Genomic DNA, 22,053 nt, shown 5'->3' with positions numbered 1-22,053 from the left:
TAGCAACATTAGTATGGTTTTGTCCTAGTCGATCCAATTGAATATCCAACCCACGTTGATAATAATCATTAGCAAGATCAAGATCACCTTTACTTTTACACACATCACCCAGTTTGCTGTATGAGATAGCAACATCAGTATGGTTCGGTCCTAGTCGATCCAATGTAATTTCCAACGAACGTTGATAATAATCATTAGCAAGATCAAGATCACCTTTAGTTTTACACACATCACCCAGGTTGCTGTATGAGATAGCAACATGAGTATGGTTCGGTCCTAGTTGATCCAATTGAATTTTCAACGCACGTCGATAATAATCATTAGCACGATCAAGATCACCTTTACTTTTACACACATCATCACCCAGGTTGCTGTATGAGATAGCAACATTAGTATGGTTCGGTCCTAGTCGATCCAATTTAATTTCCAACGCACGTTGATAATAATCATTAGCAAGATCAAGATCACCTTTACTTTTACACACATTACCCAGGTTGCTGTATGAGATAGCAACATCAATATGGTTCGGTCCTAGTCGATCCAATCTAATTTCCAACGAACGTTGATAATAATCATTAGCAAGATCAAGATGACCTTTACTTTTACACACATTACCCAGGTTGCTGTATGAGATAGCAACATCAGTATGGTTCGGTCCTAGTTGATCCAATTTAATTTCAAACGCACGTTGATAATAATCATTAGACAGATTTAGATTGAGGACGCGGACGTCAAGAGGACGTTGAATGGCGTAATATGGCGCGAAAATATGGTGTTGTGTTTATAGCGACGTCGTTTTCGTGATTTTCAGGACGGCAAAAGCAAGTTTTCACGTCGTGCCTAGGACGTCAAGTTTTTTTGTTTATTTTGTTCCTGAAAAAAGGTATGTAAAGGAATAAAAGTCATAATTTATTCTTTGTTACAAATTACTGTCTTTGTTGATTTCGTATATAATGCAGATCAAGCTGATTTAATTTGCATAATTTACTTGGCAAAATTTGTTTCCGGTTTTGCAGTGGTTTCGGTATTTGGTTATATAAACAAACATATATACAGTCACAGTGTAAACTCAAAAACATAAACCACGAATTCGCTTAATGCCGTAATGTTTGGGCATACGGTTTTACTTTTGTTTTCAGAGATAGTTTTCATAGTTTTTATATATCACTTTTCATATTATTTTAGTATTAAACATCGATTTAGTGTACTAGTACCTTGTTTGCTGTAATTTAGTAATTACTATACAAAGATATAAACTAAAGATAACTGTGATTTTTTACAGCTAATTCTCTTGCTATGGAAGACAAGGAAGGTGACTGCCCAAAAAAAAGGTAACTAAAAATCCGACCTGCAAAATTATTAAAATTATTACGAAGTTGTTGGTATCAATGGTATGATGTCTGACTAGAGTACAATGCTATTTATATTGCTAGTATTGTGACTAAATATTTTACTAGGTGCAGTATGGTTTGGTCAAAAGCAAAAGACCTTGAATTGCTGAAAGAGGTTGCCGCAGAGGGTGTTCTTGTCCACAAGCAAAGGTCGAGGGAACGGGGAATGCAGTGGCAAAAGGTGGCTGACAACATGAGTGCTATGGGTCAAGATGTCACATCAAGGGCAGTAAGAGACCACTATAAGATGATATAAAAAAAATATCGAGCTAGAATGGCCAGAGAAGAGAGATCAACAGGTGAAGGTGGTGCTGAGCTGACTGAAGACGAAATGTTGCTGGAAGAATTGATTGATATGGAAGACGACACTGATCAGTTGATGGAAATCAGATCAGGTTTACAACTTTATTTAAAGGTCAAACTCTTCATGCCAATTAATTAATGTGTAATATTTTGTCTATATCTGTCTATGTCATAATCTGCCCAGAAATAACATTTCCTTTACCAAAATTGTTGAAAAGGGGGGGGGGTAAAATTTTTGGTAGAGATACCATTTTTCTCAAACTTTCTAATTAATGCAGTGTTATTTATATGTTTTGCTGTAACTATTACTTTTGATCTGAGTCACTGAAATATTTTTGGCAGAGTATAGAATGATTTGCCAATAAATTTGTCATTTTGGTGTCAGGTCAGCTAATATCAGAGGGATGTCACTCTTCTCAACTATTCCCTCCCAAAGCTACAGCCATGAGACATTGTTAGTGAAATATCACCAAAAATATTCATAAATTGTTGGTTGTTGCAGCTGAAATGTTTGAGAGACAATATTCTCATACAGACAGGTATGGGCATTCTGGAGTAATGCAGAGGCACAATAGATCTTTCCGATTGCACTTAAATGTACTTTCATCTGCCTTTTAAAATCCACAAAGCTAAAATATTTCGTGATGTTACCAAACATCCACTCTACCGAGACTCTCACAGCACTCATAGCTTTGTTAAACTCCCTCATTTCAGGTGTAAGCTCCCTATTTCTAAATGGTGCTTGCAAATGTATCCCCAATGGGTAGGATGGATCACCATAAAGACAGAGTGGTTGGTTGTTGTAGAAGGCAACCTCCCTTAAAGAAGCTAGCAGCTGTGACTCACGAAGCATTGTACTATCATGTCTTTTACCTTCATAAGGCCCAGCAAGATTAGCAATAAGACCATTCGGCAGTACAACACTCTGAAATTTAATCGAATGCACCCTCTTGTGACCATTGTACACTTCTCTCTGGTAGTATTTTGGACGAGCTATTGGGCGAACTGTGCCATCAATAAATCCAAAGCAGTTTTCCAATGGGGTACCCTTGTCATGTACTGCATCAGCACAAGTCTGTAGCAGCTCTTGTGACAAAAAAGGTTGATTCCAACTCTCCAGGCGGTGATGGTTTGCATCATAGACCAATTCTAGAACCTTATTAAATATGAGGCATATCTCGGATGGGTTTCTACCAAAACGAATAGCCATGTCGGAATACCTGCATGGGTAAGCTAGTCGTTTAAGAAATATGCATAGTCCTTCTCTACCAGAGCATGTAGTTCCTTGCTGGCAAGTGATCTTGTCAGGAATTCTGAGCAAACGCTGTAACAAGGCCAGCTGTGACTTGGCAAATCTCAGCTCAATCTTGCATTCTTCATCATCCCAAGAATCCAGATCAAATGATTCAAATTTCCAGTATGGAAATAATGGTTTGGATAAATTATATTCAAACAGTAAAATAAATTCGGTATTAGAAATATACTGCTTTTCTCTGGCAAGCATTAAAGCATCGCGAACAGATTGTAAGCCACCAAGGGCCATCACAAACTATTGGCACAGCTATTGGCATAAACTATTTCGTATAAAAAACAGCTAAAACCATAAAACATCACGACAGCATCACGAAATTTGAGTACACTGCAGACATTCAACGGCAAATTTATTTCAAAATCAATTATGTGTATTGTGAACAATCACAAAGGATAATCATTAAAACAAAATATTAAAGCTACAAGTTCACTTCAGCTATTTTAGTCACAATCTAGGCACATTGTATAAAATAAACTTTATACGATTTTATAACTTGTTCATAAATTTAAAACATTGTCAATATTTGGTTGTGGTTTTTACCATGTCTGTTTTGCATTAACATCCAATTTTCCCATCAAATTTGTCGGAAAAAATCATGAAAAATTAGGTGAGTCTGGGCCTGTGAAAGGAATCTTTTTCATTTACTGCATTGTATTCTAATACGCTTTAAACGTCTTCTTGACGTCCTGATTACACAATCTAAATCTGTTTTGGTACTCGACACGACGGCGTTCTCGACCCAGACCTTTGCGCGCAATTTCACGTCCTCTTGACGTCCGCGTCCTCAATCTAAATCTGTCTATTAGCACGGTCAAGATCACCTTTACTTTTACACACACTACCCAGATTGTTGTATGAGATAGCAACATGAGGATGTTTCGGTCCTAGTCGATCAAATTCAATTTCCAAGGCACGTTGATAATAATCATTAGCAAGACCAAGATCACCTTTAATTTGACACAAACTACCCAGGTTGCAGTATGAGGTAGCAACATTCGTATGTTTCGGTCCTAGTAGATCCAATTCAATTTCCAACGCACGTTTATAATAATCTTTAGCACGATCAAGATCATCTTTACTTTTACACACATCACCCAGGTTGCTGTATGACATAGCAACATTAATATGTTTCGGTCCTAGTCGATCCAATTGAGTTTTCAACGCACGTTGATAATAATCATTAGCAAGATCAAGATCACATCCTGTTATGCATGCCGAACCCAGGTTGGCGTATGAAGTAGCAACGTGCGTGTGATTTTCTCCAAAATATTCTACCCGTATTTTCAGTGCGAGCTGATAGAATTCAGTGGAAAGCTTATAGTCAGAACTGTAATAGTTAAGGGTTTCCCCCAAAAAATCGTATATTCTGCAAATTTCAGTTTTTTCAAAATCGAAACTGATGACATATAACGCTTGATCAGGTAAAATGTTGTTATTATTCACTTCCTTCTTAAATGCTTTCAAATGCGGAATTAATTTGCTTTTATCTTCTCTATCATTGAAGTAACTCATTGTTTTCACAACGTCTTTAATCACTTTCGTAATATTTTGAGTTATTTTTCTTCTCTTTTTTGGAACTTCAGTATCGGAAATATTATCTCCTTTAGTTTGTTGAAAAGTGTTTTAACAGCTTCATGAACAACACGATGAAGGCGGATATCACCATCCTTACAAATTTGAACAAACAACGAGCAGTGTTTTAATGTCGGAATAATATCCTCGGCCTCTAAGTCTTCTTGCTGCTGAACATATTTTACCACAAGATCAAGTGGTAGTGGTTCAAATGATATCAAAGAGAAAAGGTTGAAAGCATGCTCTTAATTGGCAACCATTTCGGATCTATCACGTTTGACACACTGTAGAAATTACAAGTCGCCTGTGGAAGCACTCATGGGTCAAGAAGACGCTCTTTTTGATATACGTAAATCATGGGTTTATTTTTCACACAATTTTGGAGTGCGTGTATAGGTAGGGAAAACTGGGATGTTCAAACTTCAGGGCGAGTGATTAGTTCTATACATTTAATCGTTCTGTACATGCCCGTTTGATTTTTATCCCCACATGATAGTGATTAAGCCATGAAAATGAATATTCTTGGATAATTCGCCATGCTTGCAGAGAAGGGGGAAAAGACTGTTCATAAAACAAATGTGAAAATCAGTCGTGATTGCAATAATACCGACGGAAATGTTTACAATTTTTAAATTGCATTTTAATTATTATAATTCTCTTTTGAGATTCGTTAATTTTTAAACTCACTACCATCAATTTTCACGGATCTAATTATGCTGTAAAAAGAAAACCTGAATCACAAATCTTCTCTGGGTCAAGCACTTGTAGGAAGTCACATGTTGTATTAGTTATTTTGTTGAAATCACCGACAATAGTATGACGGTATATCGGGACATTTGACAAAAAACATCGGAGAAGAAGAGAAGTAATTAATGGGCCAGATTTCTCTGTTTCAAGGCAAAAATTTGAATTTTTCATGACTATCAAGGATAACCGGGTCATTTATAGCGTCAAATAAATTACTGACAGCTTCGCGCGTTGGTTGCATGTGTTTCTCTTATTAGATTTTTTAAGTCTCTGTAATAATCAAAAAGGTTCATTCGCTGTAAAAGATTAAAGTTAAAGAGTGCCAGCATCTATCAGTGACTCGTAAAGCGTTCTAGAAATAATTTTCGGCACATTGCCAGCAACACGAGCTTAGGATAAACTAAATCTGCGAGGCGGACGAAAAGAGATGCTGTGTTTGTTCCTAAAGTTACATAACACGAACCAAAATTTTACATTCAATTTGATAAAGAATGCCAAAGCATAATGTAAAACAAATTAAAAGTTGACTCCCATTGCTGATATAGCGGCTGCACATGCACGTCGTAGATTTGGTGCGGCTTGATATGCTCCCTGATATGTTGAATTTCCTGATTCTGTTCTATTTGGCTTACTTCAAAGTTGTAAAAGCTGTATGACGCTCCTCGTTGAAACCAGCGCTTTGTTGACAAAGCCCAACGAACTTAAATAAAGTTTTTACTAATTATTCCAACTTTTCGCCATTCTTTCGATCTGCTGCCAGGATATCATTTCTAAATCTTCAGCTTGGTCGTTTGCTTCAACACGTTTGCTTCAACTCTTAGGATAATATTTTCCCTGTATTCATGTGATGTTGCATATGTTTTTACGGCGAGGTCTTCTTGTGCCAACTGAAGCAGTTTGTTGACCATTCTTTTTACGCTGAATAGCTAGATTATTCTAAAAATTACCAACATCGGAATCATTCAGCCTGAATTGTTGTAAAAATTTCTACTGCAGGTTTATATCATGATTATTAGCTTGACCTTGATAATATTTATAAACTTTCAAACAGTTTGCGACTTTCTCCCAATATGCCAATTTATGCTAATTTTACCTATGCACAAAAGTTGCTAAACTAACCGTTGTTTTTAATAATTATGATATAAACGAGTTATTCTTTGATAAATTTTAACCTTATCCATGGCGAGAAATTTTGGACACGCACGCGCGGTAGATACACAGACTTCGGGAGATTCGAAACAATATGGCCACACGAAATCACACGGCTTTATTAGGGTTATATTAAAAATGTGGCCTTACCTCTAAACTTTTTAAAAATGTGAAAATGTTCTATCTGATTCTGTTTTTAGACGTAAAACTTGATATTTTGATATCATGGATGATATTTAGATGTTAATACTTCTTGCGGTTTTGCAGGAAATAGCTAACGGCGATTAAAGTATAGAAAAACACCATTTATAGCGTCGAAAGTTGTTTTGACCGTTGAACTTCTAAGATTTTCTCGCGATCGGGCCACGATAACCAAAATGTTCTATCGGTTTTCTAAACTCCGAGCGATGATTTTGAACACCCATCAGTGCAAAAATGTGAAGAATATATATCTCTTGCGGTTTTTAGCTTCAAAAATCAGCAATTTCAACGTTATATTTTCATCAAAACTGACCTTTTTCCCCAAAAAACTCTTCAAAAAATAACTGAAATTGTTTTTCATCGTCCATATTTGCTAGGCAACCAAGCCTTGACTTGTTGCCATGGTTTTAAGGCATATTCGAACTTTTTTTGTGGCATTTTAGGGTATTTAGAATGTGATATATCGTGTGTATTTCACTTGTGATTCGTTAGAATAAATTAGGACAATTTATTCGTTAGAATAAATTAGAACCCCCCTGTGCGTGTCCAAAATTTCTCGCCATGCGTCGTATCACCATCCTATCGTACCAAAATATGTCATACCCATGCAAAATGACTCAGTTGACACCAATTCTGTCAGTTAGCTATGTTTCATAAATGCAAAATATATGGAAAGTTAATTTTTTTTGAAAAGTCTTTTAAGTTATTTGACCTGTTTATAGATTAGCTTCGAAACCTTTAATTTTGGATGTCTCTATTTATTGTTCCCATTTCTTTTCGAATTTTTTGTTCACATTTTGGGAGAAGCTTGAAGAATAATTTAGTCAATAAATGGTACATGTTAATATTTTCGTTCTGCCCGACGGATTTTTTGTACGTAAATATAATACGTTTGCAGAAGAAATGATCCCCCTAGTTTCCTCCCGCTTTGTACATGTTAGCATATGAAGTACAGAAAAAGTAGAATTTTGCAATTTTCACGTTCACGATTTCAAAGCAACCGCTAACCAACATCTGCCTTAATAATTCTTAATAAAAATTATGGCGTTCAACAACATCCAATAATTATTTATTGCTCGCCGCAAATACGTCAATTTCTAATATCGTGGAATTTAAATCAAGCAGATTACGCACCTGTTCCAAATTGTTGTAGGAAGTGGCCACGTCAGTATGGTTCGCCTCGCATTTCTCTAATTTAATTTTCAGAGCCCGTTGATGATAATCATTAGCAAGATCAAAATCACCTTTTCTTTTACACACATCACCCAGGTTGCTGTATGAGATAGCAACATTAGTATGTTTCGGTCCCAGTCGATCCAATTGAATTTTCAACGCACGTTGATAATAATCATTAGCAAGATCGAGATCACCTTTACTTTTGCACACATCACCCAGTTTGTTGTATGAGATAGCAACTTGAGTATGGTTCGGTCCTAGTCGATCTAATCGAATTTCTAAAGAACGTTTAAAATAATCTGCAGCGCATTCCAGATCACATCCTGTTATACATGCCAAACCCAGGTTGACGTATGAAGTAGCAACGTCCGGGTGGTTTACTCTAAAATATTCTACCCGTATTTTCAGTGCGAGCTGATGGAATTCAGTGGAAAGTTTATAGTCAGAACTGTAGTCGTTAAGGGTTTTCCCAAAAAAATCGTATATTCTGCAAATTTCAGTTTTTTCAAAATCGAAACTGATTACGTATAACGCTTGATCAGGTAAAATGCTGTTATTCATTTCCTTCTTAAATGCTTTCAAATGCGGAATTAATTTGCTTTTATCTCCTCTATCACTGAACTCATTGTTTTTACAGCGTCGGAAATAATTTTGCTAATGTTTTCTCCTTTAGTTTTGTTGAAAAGTGTTTTAACAGCTTCATGAACAACACGATGAAGGCGGATATCACGATCATTACAAACTTGAACAAACAACGAGCAGTGTTTTAATGTCGGAATAATATCCTCGGCCTCTAAGTCTTCTTGCTGCTGAACATACTTTACAACAAGATCAAGCGGTAGTGGTTCAAATGATATCAAAGAGAAAAGGTTGAATGTTCAAGGATTGTGTTATTTTCTGCACATTTTTCAACAGCTAGCAGCACTGCTGTGCTCATGGTCGACGAATATGCTACTGAATTAATCTGCTGAAGACGTTTTTCTGTTAACCCCCTTTTACCTTTCTCAAGTTTTCGTAAATAATCTCGCCAAGAAAAATCTGGGCAACTATTGGTTACTTCTCTCATATACAAGGCTGCCGCGGCCATTGCCAGTGGTTGACGATCTAACTTCTCCGCCACTTCATCTAGTATTGGGTTATCGACTTCGGTATTTGATAAGAGAACAAGCAACTGGCGACACTCTTGGCCATTCATTCCATGAATAAGTGAGATATGCTTAGTTGAAATGCTGTCTTGTGGAACAGCATTTGTGTTTTGTGTTGTTAATATAACTTGGCCGTTCTTCCAAACTTCGTCTCCTTTCAGAGGCAGTAGTGGAAATATGAGTTCTATATTTTCCACATTGTCTACGATGATCCACCACTTTTTCCAATTTTTAATCCTGCAAGATATTTGCGATCTTAAATCTTTGATTTTCTCTTCTTTAGTTTTAGATGAACTTGAAACACTTTGCAATGCGCTCTCGTTACAATTCAGCCGACGACAAAAATCTTCATATGAAGAAAAAAGAGAATCTAAATCTTTTCCGTTCAATGTCATCACAAACATTGCTTCGTCCTTCGCATGAACATCTTTGCAAATATCTTCACAAACTTGTCTCGGGAGTTGAGATTTTCCACTGCCTGGATTTCCAGAGATGTAAAAATATGTAAGTTTGCCATCGTTATCACTGCGCAACTTTTCAATGTCTTCTCTTATTTCGTGTATCTTGTCAGAGCAGTAAACGACATCATGGGCTGGTTCAGGGGGAAGAATTATAAATGACGCAAACAGGTTTTTTATTCGAACGACCTCGTTGATTGACAGTCCCAATGCACCCAATGCATTCTCAACTTTTGTTGTCATGGTTTGAAAGTCTTTATTAGTTAGCGTTTTTTCAGGTATATTATGAGTTATTTCATTTCGCTGTTTTCGAAGAATATCGATTTCAGTCTTTTCTGTTGTACTAAGACTACCACCGATTGAGTTGGAATAAAGAATTGCATCAAAAAGTACAGTACAATCCCACTCATTTGTATTTCCATTTTGAAATTTGGACTGAAGCATGGACTTATTTGGCCTTGTTCGTTTTTTCTCCAGATTAAACAACTGACTACCACCTTCGTTTGTGTCATCCCATGCTCCAAGAGAAGCCTGGTAACGTTTGTTCCATTTCTGAACAAAGAAATCCCTCAATTCCTTCCTTACAGTATCAGTGACAATGTAGTCCGCTCGAATGTAGTTTTGGCTTTCCTCGCTTTCCCATGGCAATCGGGACATTCTTGTTCCTAGAAATATAAAACAATTTAACCTAAATATTATAAGGAGCAAAATGGAACAGTCTTCATGGAAATTTTTCCTGTAAAAAAAACGCGTGCAGGAAAAGGAAAATATTCCATTTTCAATTAAATAGGACTTAGTTAAACCACTCTTCACGGGAACTCTTTATAAAAGAGTTTTGCCATATTTGCTACCAATAGATTAGAAAAACTAGAATTGTCTATCAACAAATAAATGCATTCTTCTAGACTAATTTTCGACCAGTGAATTGGTGTTTGCCAAAAAAATCCTACTTATAGTTGTGATATCAATCATTGGATCGGCTATTTTCAGGTATGGGTGGCGTTAAGTTGTTAAAGTCGTTTGTTTTATACGAGACATTACGCTGCCGTATCAATAGGCATTTGATTTAAATACATTTTGATCATTGTAAATTGACGGGAACCTTTTTGAAAAAACTTCAACTAACTCAAAAAAGCTATGAAAAGCTTGCAGCTTATAAATTCGGGCTTCGTTGATCTGTATATTTGTCAAATTTAACGTATTATCAGATCAGAGATAACGACAGAAATGAGACCGTATCTTGAAAAGGCTATAGGCCTCCTGGGTTTTCGTTTCTGATTATCTGTTTTTATTAAGTATACGGTATCTAGACGTTTTCTACCAGTATATTTGATGAGCATCATATATGCACGTGGGGTGGACAATTCATTATGTATAGTTTTCATGGTAATTTTTGGTATATTGGTACCTGACCAAAAAGACATCGGGCATTTCGATATATTTGATCATGCTTATCGCAAAAGGTGATGATAGATCTTACAAAAATTTCGACACAATAATTTTTTAGAGATTATTTAAACTACAAAGCGAAAATAAAACTCTGCATGAAAATCATAGTCTGCGGTGCAGATGCTTCGAATTACAAAGGAACACACGCATATAAGCGACTGCGCATTGGAGCGCCGATCCTGTTCAGTCACATGGACACTTTTAGAAATTAAATACGTGCAAATATCATAATTAGCAATGATTATTCATGGCGTCTGCTTCCCTTTCATGCATTCTGTGTTTTCAGTTTTAACAAAACCTTATGATCGAAATTAAGTGGGCACTTGACAATTAAAGAGATTGAAGACCTTTTTTTTGCCGTTCACTCAACCTCTCAGCATATATGTAGTGCGTGCCTGAAAACTCTGCCGCAAAGACAAAACTTTTGCAGCAATCTTTTGCGTTAATACCGTGAAAAAGAAGGACAAAGGATAAATGGATAAAACAAAGGCGACTGCCAAATGAACATTGTTATTTGATGGAAATGAAGACCCAGTAACTCTACCTATTGTTCGTCAAGGCGAAAACACACACTGTTCTTCGTCTCCTGTTGAATATTTTCAACCTAAATCAACTTCGACGCCTCAAAGACGGCAACATGAACATGTTGACGCTTCAAGTATCACTGTATCCGTTAAAGGGCGATGGAAAAGCAAAACTTCGTCTCGAATTTTGCGGGGAAATCGAAAATCATTGGGTAAAATGTTGTGCAGAGGAACATACACAGAAGTTGCCCGGGCAGCCTGGTTCTGTGAAAAGATCAGAGAAAAGATCATCATTTTATTTTTGAAGGGGATAGATCGAGAGTGTGCGGCCATGTTTTCAAGGAAGAATCAAAGTATTTTGCGCAAAACTGGTTAAGAGGATATTGTTAATTTCTCCTTAACAAAACTTGATAGAGAACTTAAAAAGCGAACACATTTGCTGAGAAGTGTTTTAATGGCAGCTTGCGTCCGCAAAAGTAGCTTGGAAAGAACCCAGTTATATTGGATGCCAGCTGTGTGCATGGCCTTGTCAATCAATCTGCATGAAAAATAACCCACCATATATGACAGTCGTACACAATTCACTCGACACAATTTTTATCCAGCACGCAGGATTGATGGTATACTATTATGTACACGGCTGTAGTGTATTAAAAATATTTCATATTCTAGTTTATTCACCCTCATTTACTATTCTGACAACGGCAATATTGAATTGTAGGACAGCCCTCTTATGCAGTTCCAGTAACCATAACAATATCTACATGGTTTTATAAGTTTTAATGCACATGTTACTATGAAAGAATCCAAGTATTTTGCGCAAAACTGTTAAAGAGGATATTGTTAACTTCTCCTTAACAAAACTTGATGGAGAGCTTAAAAAGCGAACACCTTTGCTGAGAAGTGTTTTAATGGCAGCTTGCGTCCGCAAAAGTAGCTTGGAAAGAAGCCAGTTATATTAGATGCCAGCTGTGTGCATGCCTTATCCATCTGCATGAAAAATAGCTCACCATATATGACCGTCGTAGAGTTACTCAATACAATTTTTATTTCAAGGGATCCACACAGGCCTATTTGGAACAGGTTTGTTAAATCCAAGTATGGAATGGGTGGAAACATACCTTTTGGCGTACATTAATTGGAACATTATAATAGTGTGCTAAAAGAGGTTATCAAAATTTTAAACGCTAAATGCTCGAAATAAAAATAAATAATATGCATTTACATTATTATCACAAATCACAATTCCCGCCGTACCGCGATTATAGGTATAGCCTAACAATCCGCACGGCGTGACATATTACTGTATCAATGCTTGTATATATCGACTGCGGAGTGCAGTGTTCTAGTTCCGACGAAAGCCTTAAAAAAACTAGTTGTATTATAGTACTGATTTGTATTGTTCATAATGTCAGTCGTCAGTTGACACATTCAGGGGCCGGTTGTATAAAAAGGTAGTTAACGTTTAGGGGCAGAATTGGCCAATCAGAATAATGTATTTTCTAGTTAACTACGATTTATCTACTTAAATGTAGTTAAGAGTTTTACACAACCGGTCCCAGGTATTTAAGTATCATTTACAAACATTTGAACGTCTAAGCCTGGCCTGCCAAAACATCGATAATAAATCTTGCTTGGCATGGTAGAAAACACGGATACCGGATAGGCGGATACCGGATAGTCGGATACCGGATAAACGGATAGACGGATAAACGGATAGACGGATAGACGGATAGACGGATAAACGGATAAACGGATAGACGGATAAACGGATAGACGGATAAACGGATAATATATTCATATGATCAGAATTTTCTTAATTGACAATGATTAAAAAAATGTAAAATGGCTCATCAATGTTTCGTATTCAATTATAAAAAGACAAGTATCGGAATGTGGTTCTCACAAATTGAAATATTAGTCAAGTTAACTTTAGTCATACTCATGCCCCCAGCTTAATACATGAAACATATGAAGAAGTTTGAATTAAACAAACATACATCTACAATCCACGCGTAAAGATGGATAAACGGATAGACGGATAACAAAATAGTGTACGAGAATAATGACCAGTTTATCTATTCATATGATCAAGGTTGGCTCATGCCACAAAATTTTTTTAAGACAAGTATATCGCAATGTTGTATAGCTATCTAAGTCCTCGCTATACCCTAACAAAACGTTCATTTTAAAAGCAAATAAAATACATAAAGCCCCTATACTAATTTATGTCCGTTGCATTCTCAAATTCCAAAATTATTCCTCAAATGATGTCCATGGATAAACTGGAGGTTTGCTTGAATTGCTGGAGCGATTGGACATAACTGGTACGAATGAAAGTTTCGTTCTTTGCGCCTGACGCACGACAAATTGCAGTGAAAGTACACATTACCTACTTTACTCCTCGGTTGTCCTTGGTATGAATACTCACGTGGCATTTTGGATACAACAACTAAATCATTTGGTGGAACTGGAATGCGACCAGCGTCAAGTAGAGAATTGCCACATCCAAAGCATGTAGAAGTTGACGAAGGACAAAATTTTAACAGATATATTAAAAATTGTCCGGGTATTGGTTTGGGTAACCGACCTGTTGTGTTGGTGGATGTGCGTTGGTAGACGCTCTTGGTTGAACGGTGTTGGTAAAAGTGGATTGGGTTACTTGAGGATGACCGAAAGTGTTCATGGCATGGCTTGATAACTGCTGGAATAGCGTTGAAGGTGGAATGTGTGGGTCAATAGACTGCGGTTGAACTATGGACAAATCATTCTGTTGCGGAAGAAATAGCGTTGTGGGAGTAAGGTGTGGGTCAGTGAACTGCGGATGCTCGGAAATGGACGAGTTGGTTGTTTGACTGGGTCCAGGAGTATTTCGTGAGGGAAGCACCAACGGGCTAGGCAAAATTGTCGTTACAGTTTGACCTACTCTGCTACCTTTCTTTCGCGGTGCTCGACCACCTTTCTTCCCACGTCCTTGTGGCATTCCATATGTTATCGCTTTCGAAAAATTCACTCCACCGGAACGTCTTTGAGTGCTAACGAACCAGCGAAGATACTCAGCCATTTTCTTGAATTTCAGGTTGACGGCAATTGTATGCTTACATATCTTGCGCGAAATGTAACAAGGACACTTGTCGTCGCACTTGGTCATTCCATTGGCGTAAACATTCACGACGTGGGGCATTCATTCATTAGATTGAGAAGCAACGATGTAGGTTTGATTACCTTGAACGATAACTTTACCGTCTTCTTTTGCCAACTTTATTGCTTTGCCGACCATGGTTGACAAAAGATCCCGTGCAATCCAATCTAAACCGGCGTCAACGATATCATTAACCACTGGTTCTGTGCTGGAACGAACGAACGGTGTAATGACGTCGCGAGATGAGCGAGAATGGTGGTCTAGATCTACATTGTGCACTCTTTCCAGGGCATTTTTCCTCTGATCTTCGCGCATTTTTGCCCACTTCTCAGTCGAGACTTCCAAGAATCGAAAACCTTCCCGAAATTTATACTCGCCACTTCCAATAATTGCAAGCTCTATTTCTTGTTTGTGGTTGTTGATCAGCTTTGCCAAGGAGACGCAAAAAGGAAATTTATCTATGACTTTCTTACCATTATTTTCCTTTCGCACGAACTCCTGGATCAACCTGTTGGTTTGCTCCGACCTGTTTGTCGTGAACCGTACTGGTGGGCAGCCAAGACCAGCTCTCTGACGAACAGACTGTATCGCTGAGTTCAAGAACTCCTTGGCTTTCCTAGTGCAAAACCATTCGTGGAATATGGCACCGTTGTCGTGTTTGCCCGACCACTTTTCTTTCAGCTGTTCGAGGATGCTTTGGAATTGCTGCTCGTTTGTTGCGCTAATCAATCCACTCTCGTGCACAGTTCCTGTTGTTAGACCAAAAATATCTGCGATGACTTCGCGTTTAATATCTGCCGCGATATTCAAGTCCTTCAACTTACTCTCAATGTTCTTCCTTAGGTGAAGTTCGCATAGAAGATGCACTGACCGTTCGAAGTTATTTTTGAATCCATCAGCAAGAGCTCGCTCGTCATTTGTTCCAAACGCCATAACATCTCGTAGCTCAGGTTTAATTGTTTTCATTGCTCCACCAAAGATTGAGTATGTTTCGAAAGTCTTTTTATCGTGGAGTAGCACTGGTCCAATAATAGAAGGATGTGTGCCATCGCGTTTGTTCTCCAGGAGCAAATGTTGGTACGTAATGGGTGTGAAATTGAACTTACCAATATCGAAAGTAGGGTCCACTGTAAATGGTTTAAATTCTAGTGGGTTGCAGCAAAATCGGTGCAAATCGTTCATTTGCCGATTTGTGCTCATGACACATAATGGCTCGGGAGCAACTCGAACATCACGAATAAAGGCAGTTTTAGCATTCGCTGCCTGTTTCTTACATTCTCCAAGAAGACGAAACCATGGATCATCGTTTCCGCTTCCAGATGACAATGACTTGAGAGGAACTTCTCGTTTGCGAGCTTTTCCGAGATCTTTTACTTGCTGCCGTCCTCGTGGTATCTGTCCAACGCTGGAGCATGCTGCAATCCCGCCTAGATCTTCCGTAATGACTTTATGTACGGTATCTCGAGGCTGAAGCGTCGTCGATGCACTTCTCATGCTTTGCTTTGTGCTCTCCCAAGTTCTTACAAAGTGTTTAGTGCCAGAGTCCTTTTTGGCGTTGCCATGACGTTTTGGTTTTAATGGTCGTTCGGTACCGTTCTTAAATGAGTACTGTACCAATGAATAGCGAAAAGGTGTACCATTGGGCACTACAAGTATGAAAAATAAAAGAAATAATTAGCCCTATTTTTCATCTGAATAGTCGTCACAAATAATCGTGTCAATTACTTACAAATAATCGTGTCAATTCGTCTCCTAAAATCGTCTTCGCCATCTTCTTGTAACATAAAATATGTCCGTTTTAGAATGCTGACATTTTTTAGTTGTGGATCTTTCAACGCTTTTTTCTCCAACACGTACTTTCCATTCCGTTGGACGAATGGAAATTTGTTGCAGCTAAGATCTTTCCAGCTCCCTACGTCGTCGCATTTAATATCATCGTATGCTTTGAGCGAATGCAAATCAACGAGAAATGAACAATGGCGATCCACTTCAATTGGCTGTCGGTTACAGATTTTCGACTTACTCAAGGTGTCATTTTCAACGTTGTAGAGAGTTGAAATTATTTCTATGGGAGATAACACCACTCGGCTTTTCGAGAATATTGGCATCAAAAGATCACCGTTGCAATATGAAATTATTTCAACACTATTGTCGGTTAATTCATTCTCGGAATCGGAAGAATCGCTGACTCTACAACGCTTTTTCCTAGAAAAGGGAGATAAGGAATTCTATTATAAATATTTAGGCTAAAACTTAAAGACCAATGCAAGATTACTTGCAGACAAATCAAAATTTACATCAATGTGTAAGCAAATAGAAGAATTTGAAGCATTTCTAGAAGCATTTTTCACGTAAAATATCACATTGTGATATGCAACAGAAAAAACTAATGTTTTTACTCACGATCGACGTGATCGAGAAAGAACCATGGAAGGGACAACATTAGAATCATCTTCTAATTCTTCATGTGGGTTTGCTTGAATTCTTCTAGGTGGCAACTGACCGGCGACGCTGCCTTCCCTTTTACGCGACTTTTCTGTGGATCTCCTCTGAGGGCTAAGATATTTAAACATTTGAGACGTTAAAAGGGAAATTCAAAATAATTCAAGCCGTACATGACGTGTGTACTATCACTAGAAAGGATTACACATACCCTAGACCACGCGTGAAATCGCGTCCATCTTCTGAATCTGACGTATTTGTTAGGTCTATTATGAAATCTTCTAGTTGATTTTGACGAGAAGGTACAATTTCGGAATTATCATCTCGCGGGTTCGTGGGAATGGCTGTTGGCGGCTGATCAACTGCGTTGTTTTGTGCGTGCGTTTTTTCCGATGATATACCCAGAGATCTAAACGATTGAATCATGAGATAATATAAAATTAAATTACTCCTAAGATTCCTATACACATGTAAACTTTACACAAAAGACTGAAGTCAGTTTGTTCGATGTATACCAACAAAAGACAAAATTCTTTTTATTAACTTTTCATATACGTATCGTGGAAATTATAGTCATGCGGAAGTTCTATAAAAAAAACTAATTAATTATCGCTATAGCTTATATACATAGAAAAAAGTACAACGAACCTTTCCTCCATGTTAGGTCTTTCAGAATTCGCATCGTTTTCATTCTCGGTGATAAGTTTCCTAAATTCATTGGTAATTTCTGTTGCTGTTGGTCGGGAATCCGGATGGAATAACGTACATCTTTTTTTTATTGCAATAACTGGAGCCCATACTGATTCTTGCTGCTGTTTGTATTTTGGTGATTCAGATGGAGACTTTCGCTTTTGTAGAATATTTGGGAGTTGCTCCAAAATAGAAACGTCCCTCGCAAGATCCAACTGGAATGGGAATTTCAAATTTGGGTTAACCAAATTGAACATAACCATTCCAAATGCCCATACATCAACTTTCTTTAAATTTTCGAAGTTGGCAGATTTTAGGCGGCATGATTTTACCAATATTTCTGGTGCCATATAAACCGACGTCCCTCTATATAATATATAAAAGGTATATTAAAAGCGAATCGAGGAACTGTTGGAAAAAACTTCAACCCACACATTGTTTGCATAAAACATAATCGAATTAACGACCAAAATATTATCATAGCATTTTATTTGCAACGTTTATTATAAAAAATCAATGGAATTCGACTTATAAACCATAATTTAAACCGCTATATACATAGATAGGATTGTTATAGTTGTTAAAGTCATGAGACTATATATATATAGCCTTACCTATCAACATTTGCGGTAGAGGAGTGGAGCGCTGCCGTCTGGATAACATGTGATCTGCTTTCTCCAAAGTCTGCCAATTTACAGATCACAGGTCTTGCTGAAAAAGCTTCAAATCTCGTTTTCTCATCCGGTATATTGGAATAATGTTTATTGGTAACCAATATATTCTTAGCTTTGAGATCCCGATGCGCAATCCCTTTAGAGTGTAGGTGCTCCAAACCTTTAGAAATCTCGTAACCCATCTTTGGAATCAAGTTATTGCTGAAACAGCCTAAACCATCAATTTTGTCAAGATAGTTTAGGAACTCCACTAAATTGCTAACCGTCTTTGATATTTCGAAAAGCGAAAAATCAAAATATAAGTATTCCATCATGATCGCAAGTGGAGACGTTGAAAAAGCTTTGAAACAAACCACGTTGTCGTGCTTTAACGAATGCAACAATCTTGCCTCTTTCACAAAACACTTTTCCTCATCCTCCGACTCTCCCAGCAATTTCTTGGCGACAACAATCTCACCATCATATTTGGCTTTAACAACAATGCCGAAAGCCCCATAGCCAATCTGCTCCTTTTCCGCAAGACTTTCGTAGTCAAAAGAAGGCAAATCAGGAGCAGCTTTTCCTTTCGCCGCTTTCTCAAGCTCGGAAGTTTAAATGACATTGGCGCAAACTCTTAAATTCGGTTTAGATTGTTTGATTTAGTATTAGAAGTCCTTGACCAACTCATGGCCTTGCCGAATAGCTTTTGACAACGATTACATGCATGCGTATAAATGCATGTAATACGCGGTTTCTAATTACATGTTATGCAAATCGTGACAAGTTTGAAGTAAGTGTGATAGTATACAAACAAACAATAGCTTGTTTTTCAAGGTGTCACGCTTGAAAACAACAGCCTTGAGGATTTCAAGCTAATAGTCGTGAGAAAGAAAATTGCTGTTTCGCTGGCTCAAGTAATGCAGAGCTATAACATTTTTCACATTGTTGTGGATCGTTGCGCAAAAAGGGGACAAGCTATTATTTGTTAAATACAGTAGTCCCACGCTAACTCGAACTCGCTTAACTCGAACTCCTAGCTAACTCGAACTAAATCCAATCCCCCTTGAATTTGACAGTGTTAAATTTATAGTAATTTACTCCGCTTAACTCGAACTCGCTTAACTCGAACTCCTCGCTAATTCGAACAAATTTTGTTTTCCCTTGGTCAAATATATCCGGTTAATTCGAACTTTGTTTTCGAATCATAGATCAGCAAACTTTTAAATGTGTGAAGATAGCATTTTGACAACTGGAAACTATTTATAATAAACGTAATCTGACACTAACTCCGGTTAACTCGAACTCCCGGTAACTCGAGCAATTTTTCTTTCCCCTTGGGAGTTCGAGTTAGCGAGGGACTACTGTATTACAAATATGACCAAAAGTGAATCATGCTTCTTTTTTACGAAACAGCTAGATATGAGTTGTTAACTTGTTATTTCATATCGAGTTAGTTCGACTCTACGCGTGAATTGTAGATGTATGTTTGTTTAATTTAAACTTGTTCATATGTTTCATGTATTAAGCTGGGGGCATGAGTATGACTAAAGTTAACTTGACTAATATTTCAATTTGTGAGAACCACATTCCGATACTTGTCTTTTTATAATTGAATACGAAACATTGATAAGCCATTTTACATTTTTTTAATCATTGTCAATTTAGAAAATTTGATCATATGAATATATTATCCGTTTATCCGTCTATCCGTTATCCGTCTATCCGTTTATCCGGTATCCGACTGTCCGTTTATCTGTTTATCCGGTATCCGACTATCCGGTATCCGCCTATCCGGTATCCGTGTTTTCTACCATGCCAATCTTGCTTTCATATAGCCGGAAGTAAACATCGCACCAAACAATATGTAAACGTTGCACCGTAGTAATATGTTCTGTGCATATATATTTTGCATCCTTCGTATGTTGTTTGTAAAATGTGGCTTGTATTGTCAGGTATCGTCACTCCTCGCAGCAGTGCCCATATTGCGAGATTTCGATACAAGTGCGCAATGCATCACCGGGTCATCGAGGTCCAAAACGCGACTTACACGAAACCTAGACTCGCGCATTCCCCTAGAGCGCGAGTAATAATTACAATTTGTTCATAAATTAACAGCGAATCACAACCGATCATATACGAATCCCATTTTTTTGGGAATACCAACGTGATTGAACAAGGATCGGCGCTCCAATGCGCAGATGCTTATGCTTGCGCTCCTCTCTATATCGAAGCGTCTGCACCGCAGGCTGGAAAATTATCGCTGAGCGAATGATTCGTAAGAGTAAATTTTGACAAATCAACAATATTATGAAATATATATACACGGACACAGGAGAAAGATAAACTACAAAACCTTCTTCGCTGATCGCAGCAGCCACAAACATATCAGTGTATATACGATCAGCAAATGAGTCAATTTAGACTCGTGATCAAAACAAACACAATTCAAAATTTCAAATTCAAATACAACCTCGTTTTGTACAACCAGGATATTATTGTGCATTAACGTTACGAAAGTGTTTCCTCAAAAGACACAGTTTTTAATGGAAGAGTTTGTCTTTATTTACAGCCTAATGATTTCGAATTCCAAGCTATTTGATATCATGTCTTAAATAAGAGGCCAATATCATGCATGGTAATGAAGCACTTTCATGGATGTTAAGTATCGATTCATTCATACTCTGTTGCTAAACACAATTTTAACTCTTAGTTTCTGTTTCCACTACACTTAATTTGTTAGCAAAGCACGGCTTAAACGGGTACAGAGCGGCCAGATGTTGTGCGAGCAAGCACTGATTGGAATGTGACTCGTGACCAAAACAATCAACACAATACATATCAAATACTAACCTCGATTTTATTTCATGTTCAACCAGGATGGAATTGTTGTATTAACCAAAGTGTTCCTTACAATGGTCTCAAGATAAAATTTTGAATGATTACAGAGAAGTTAGAAATCGGAAGACCCGGTCTTCACAGTTTTGTCATATAATTTCAAAATGAAACCAATTATCGCACAGGGAACTCCCCTTGTTATTTGATATTTCATCTTGAAAGTATCACGTCTGTAGCAATAAAGACGGCTTAATGTCACGCAAGTGATGAAAAATTTTACACAGAAGTTTTCATATCGTTTCGTCGCCATTGCCATTTTTGATCTTTGATTTCGTACACTGAAGATTGATTCAAATTAACTTCTTATTAAATATATAACTATAGAACCGTAAAAATTCCGTAAAAAGTAAAAATTTTGATTTTTAATTTTGTACGTTTCAACTAAAATATAGGCATCGTCAGGCGAAAAGTGATGATGAGAAGTGAAAATTTTCAAGTTTCAACTAAATAGGACTTGTGCATCAAATGTGGTATAACAACTGCCTAAAATAGACAAAACACTTCTCGACGTTTCGACGTAAGGGCCTTCGTCAGGAGAGATAAATATAGGACTTAGTTAATCCACTATTCACTACAACTCTTTATAAGAGAGTTTTGTCATATTTGCTATTAACAGATTAGAACCGTTGCACTAGAATTGTGAAATTTTTCGAACAAACTTCAAAAACTGTAAACTGTGGGTTTGATCTTCTCCAAATTTCATGGGATTGCCAATGTACAGCTATCTTCATGATTGGGAAAGTTAGGGTGGATTGTTTGAGCACGCACACACAAATTGCAATAACAATCATAAACATCCACTTT

At 37.4% G+C, this 22,053-nt stretch overlaps 1 protein-coding gene across 2 annotated transcripts; it reads right to left on the bottom strand.

The window, feature by feature from the left end:
• Positions 1-687: 687 nt before the first annotated feature.
• Positions 688-21,348, bottom strand: LOC114537997. 2 transcript variants are annotated; one of them, XM_028559109.1, is made up of 3 exons: positions 21,205-21,348; positions 7,810-10,119; positions 688-873 (listed from the first exon to the last, which is right to left on the bottom strand). In XM_028559109.1, the coding sequence occupies exon 2, from the start codon at positions 10,109-10,111 to the stop codon at positions 8,708-8,710; it is 1,404 nt and encodes a 467-aa protein (XP_028414910.1). In that variant the 5' UTR covers positions 10,112-10,119; positions 21,205-21,348; the 3' UTR covers positions 688-873; positions 7,810-8,707. The 2 variants fall into 2 exon arrangements, with proteins under 2 accessions (XP_028414910.1, XP_028414908.1); XM_028559107.1 differs by lacking the exon at positions 688-873 and adding an exon at positions 5,651-6,261.
• Positions 21,349-22,053: the final 705 nt, after the last annotated feature.

This window comes from Dendronephthya gigantea, unplaced genomic scaffold (assembly GCF_004324835.1).
Source record: "Dendronephthya gigantea isolate DGI-Jeju-01 unplaced genomic scaffold, DenGig_1.0 000172F, whole genome shotgun sequence".
Taxonomy (NCBI): Eukaryota; Metazoa; Cnidaria; class Anthozoa; order Malacalcyonacea; family Nephtheidae; genus Dendronephthya; species Dendronephthya gigantea.
Note: the sequence above shows the minus strand (reverse complement) of the source record. Positions and strands in the feature narration are given on the sequence as shown.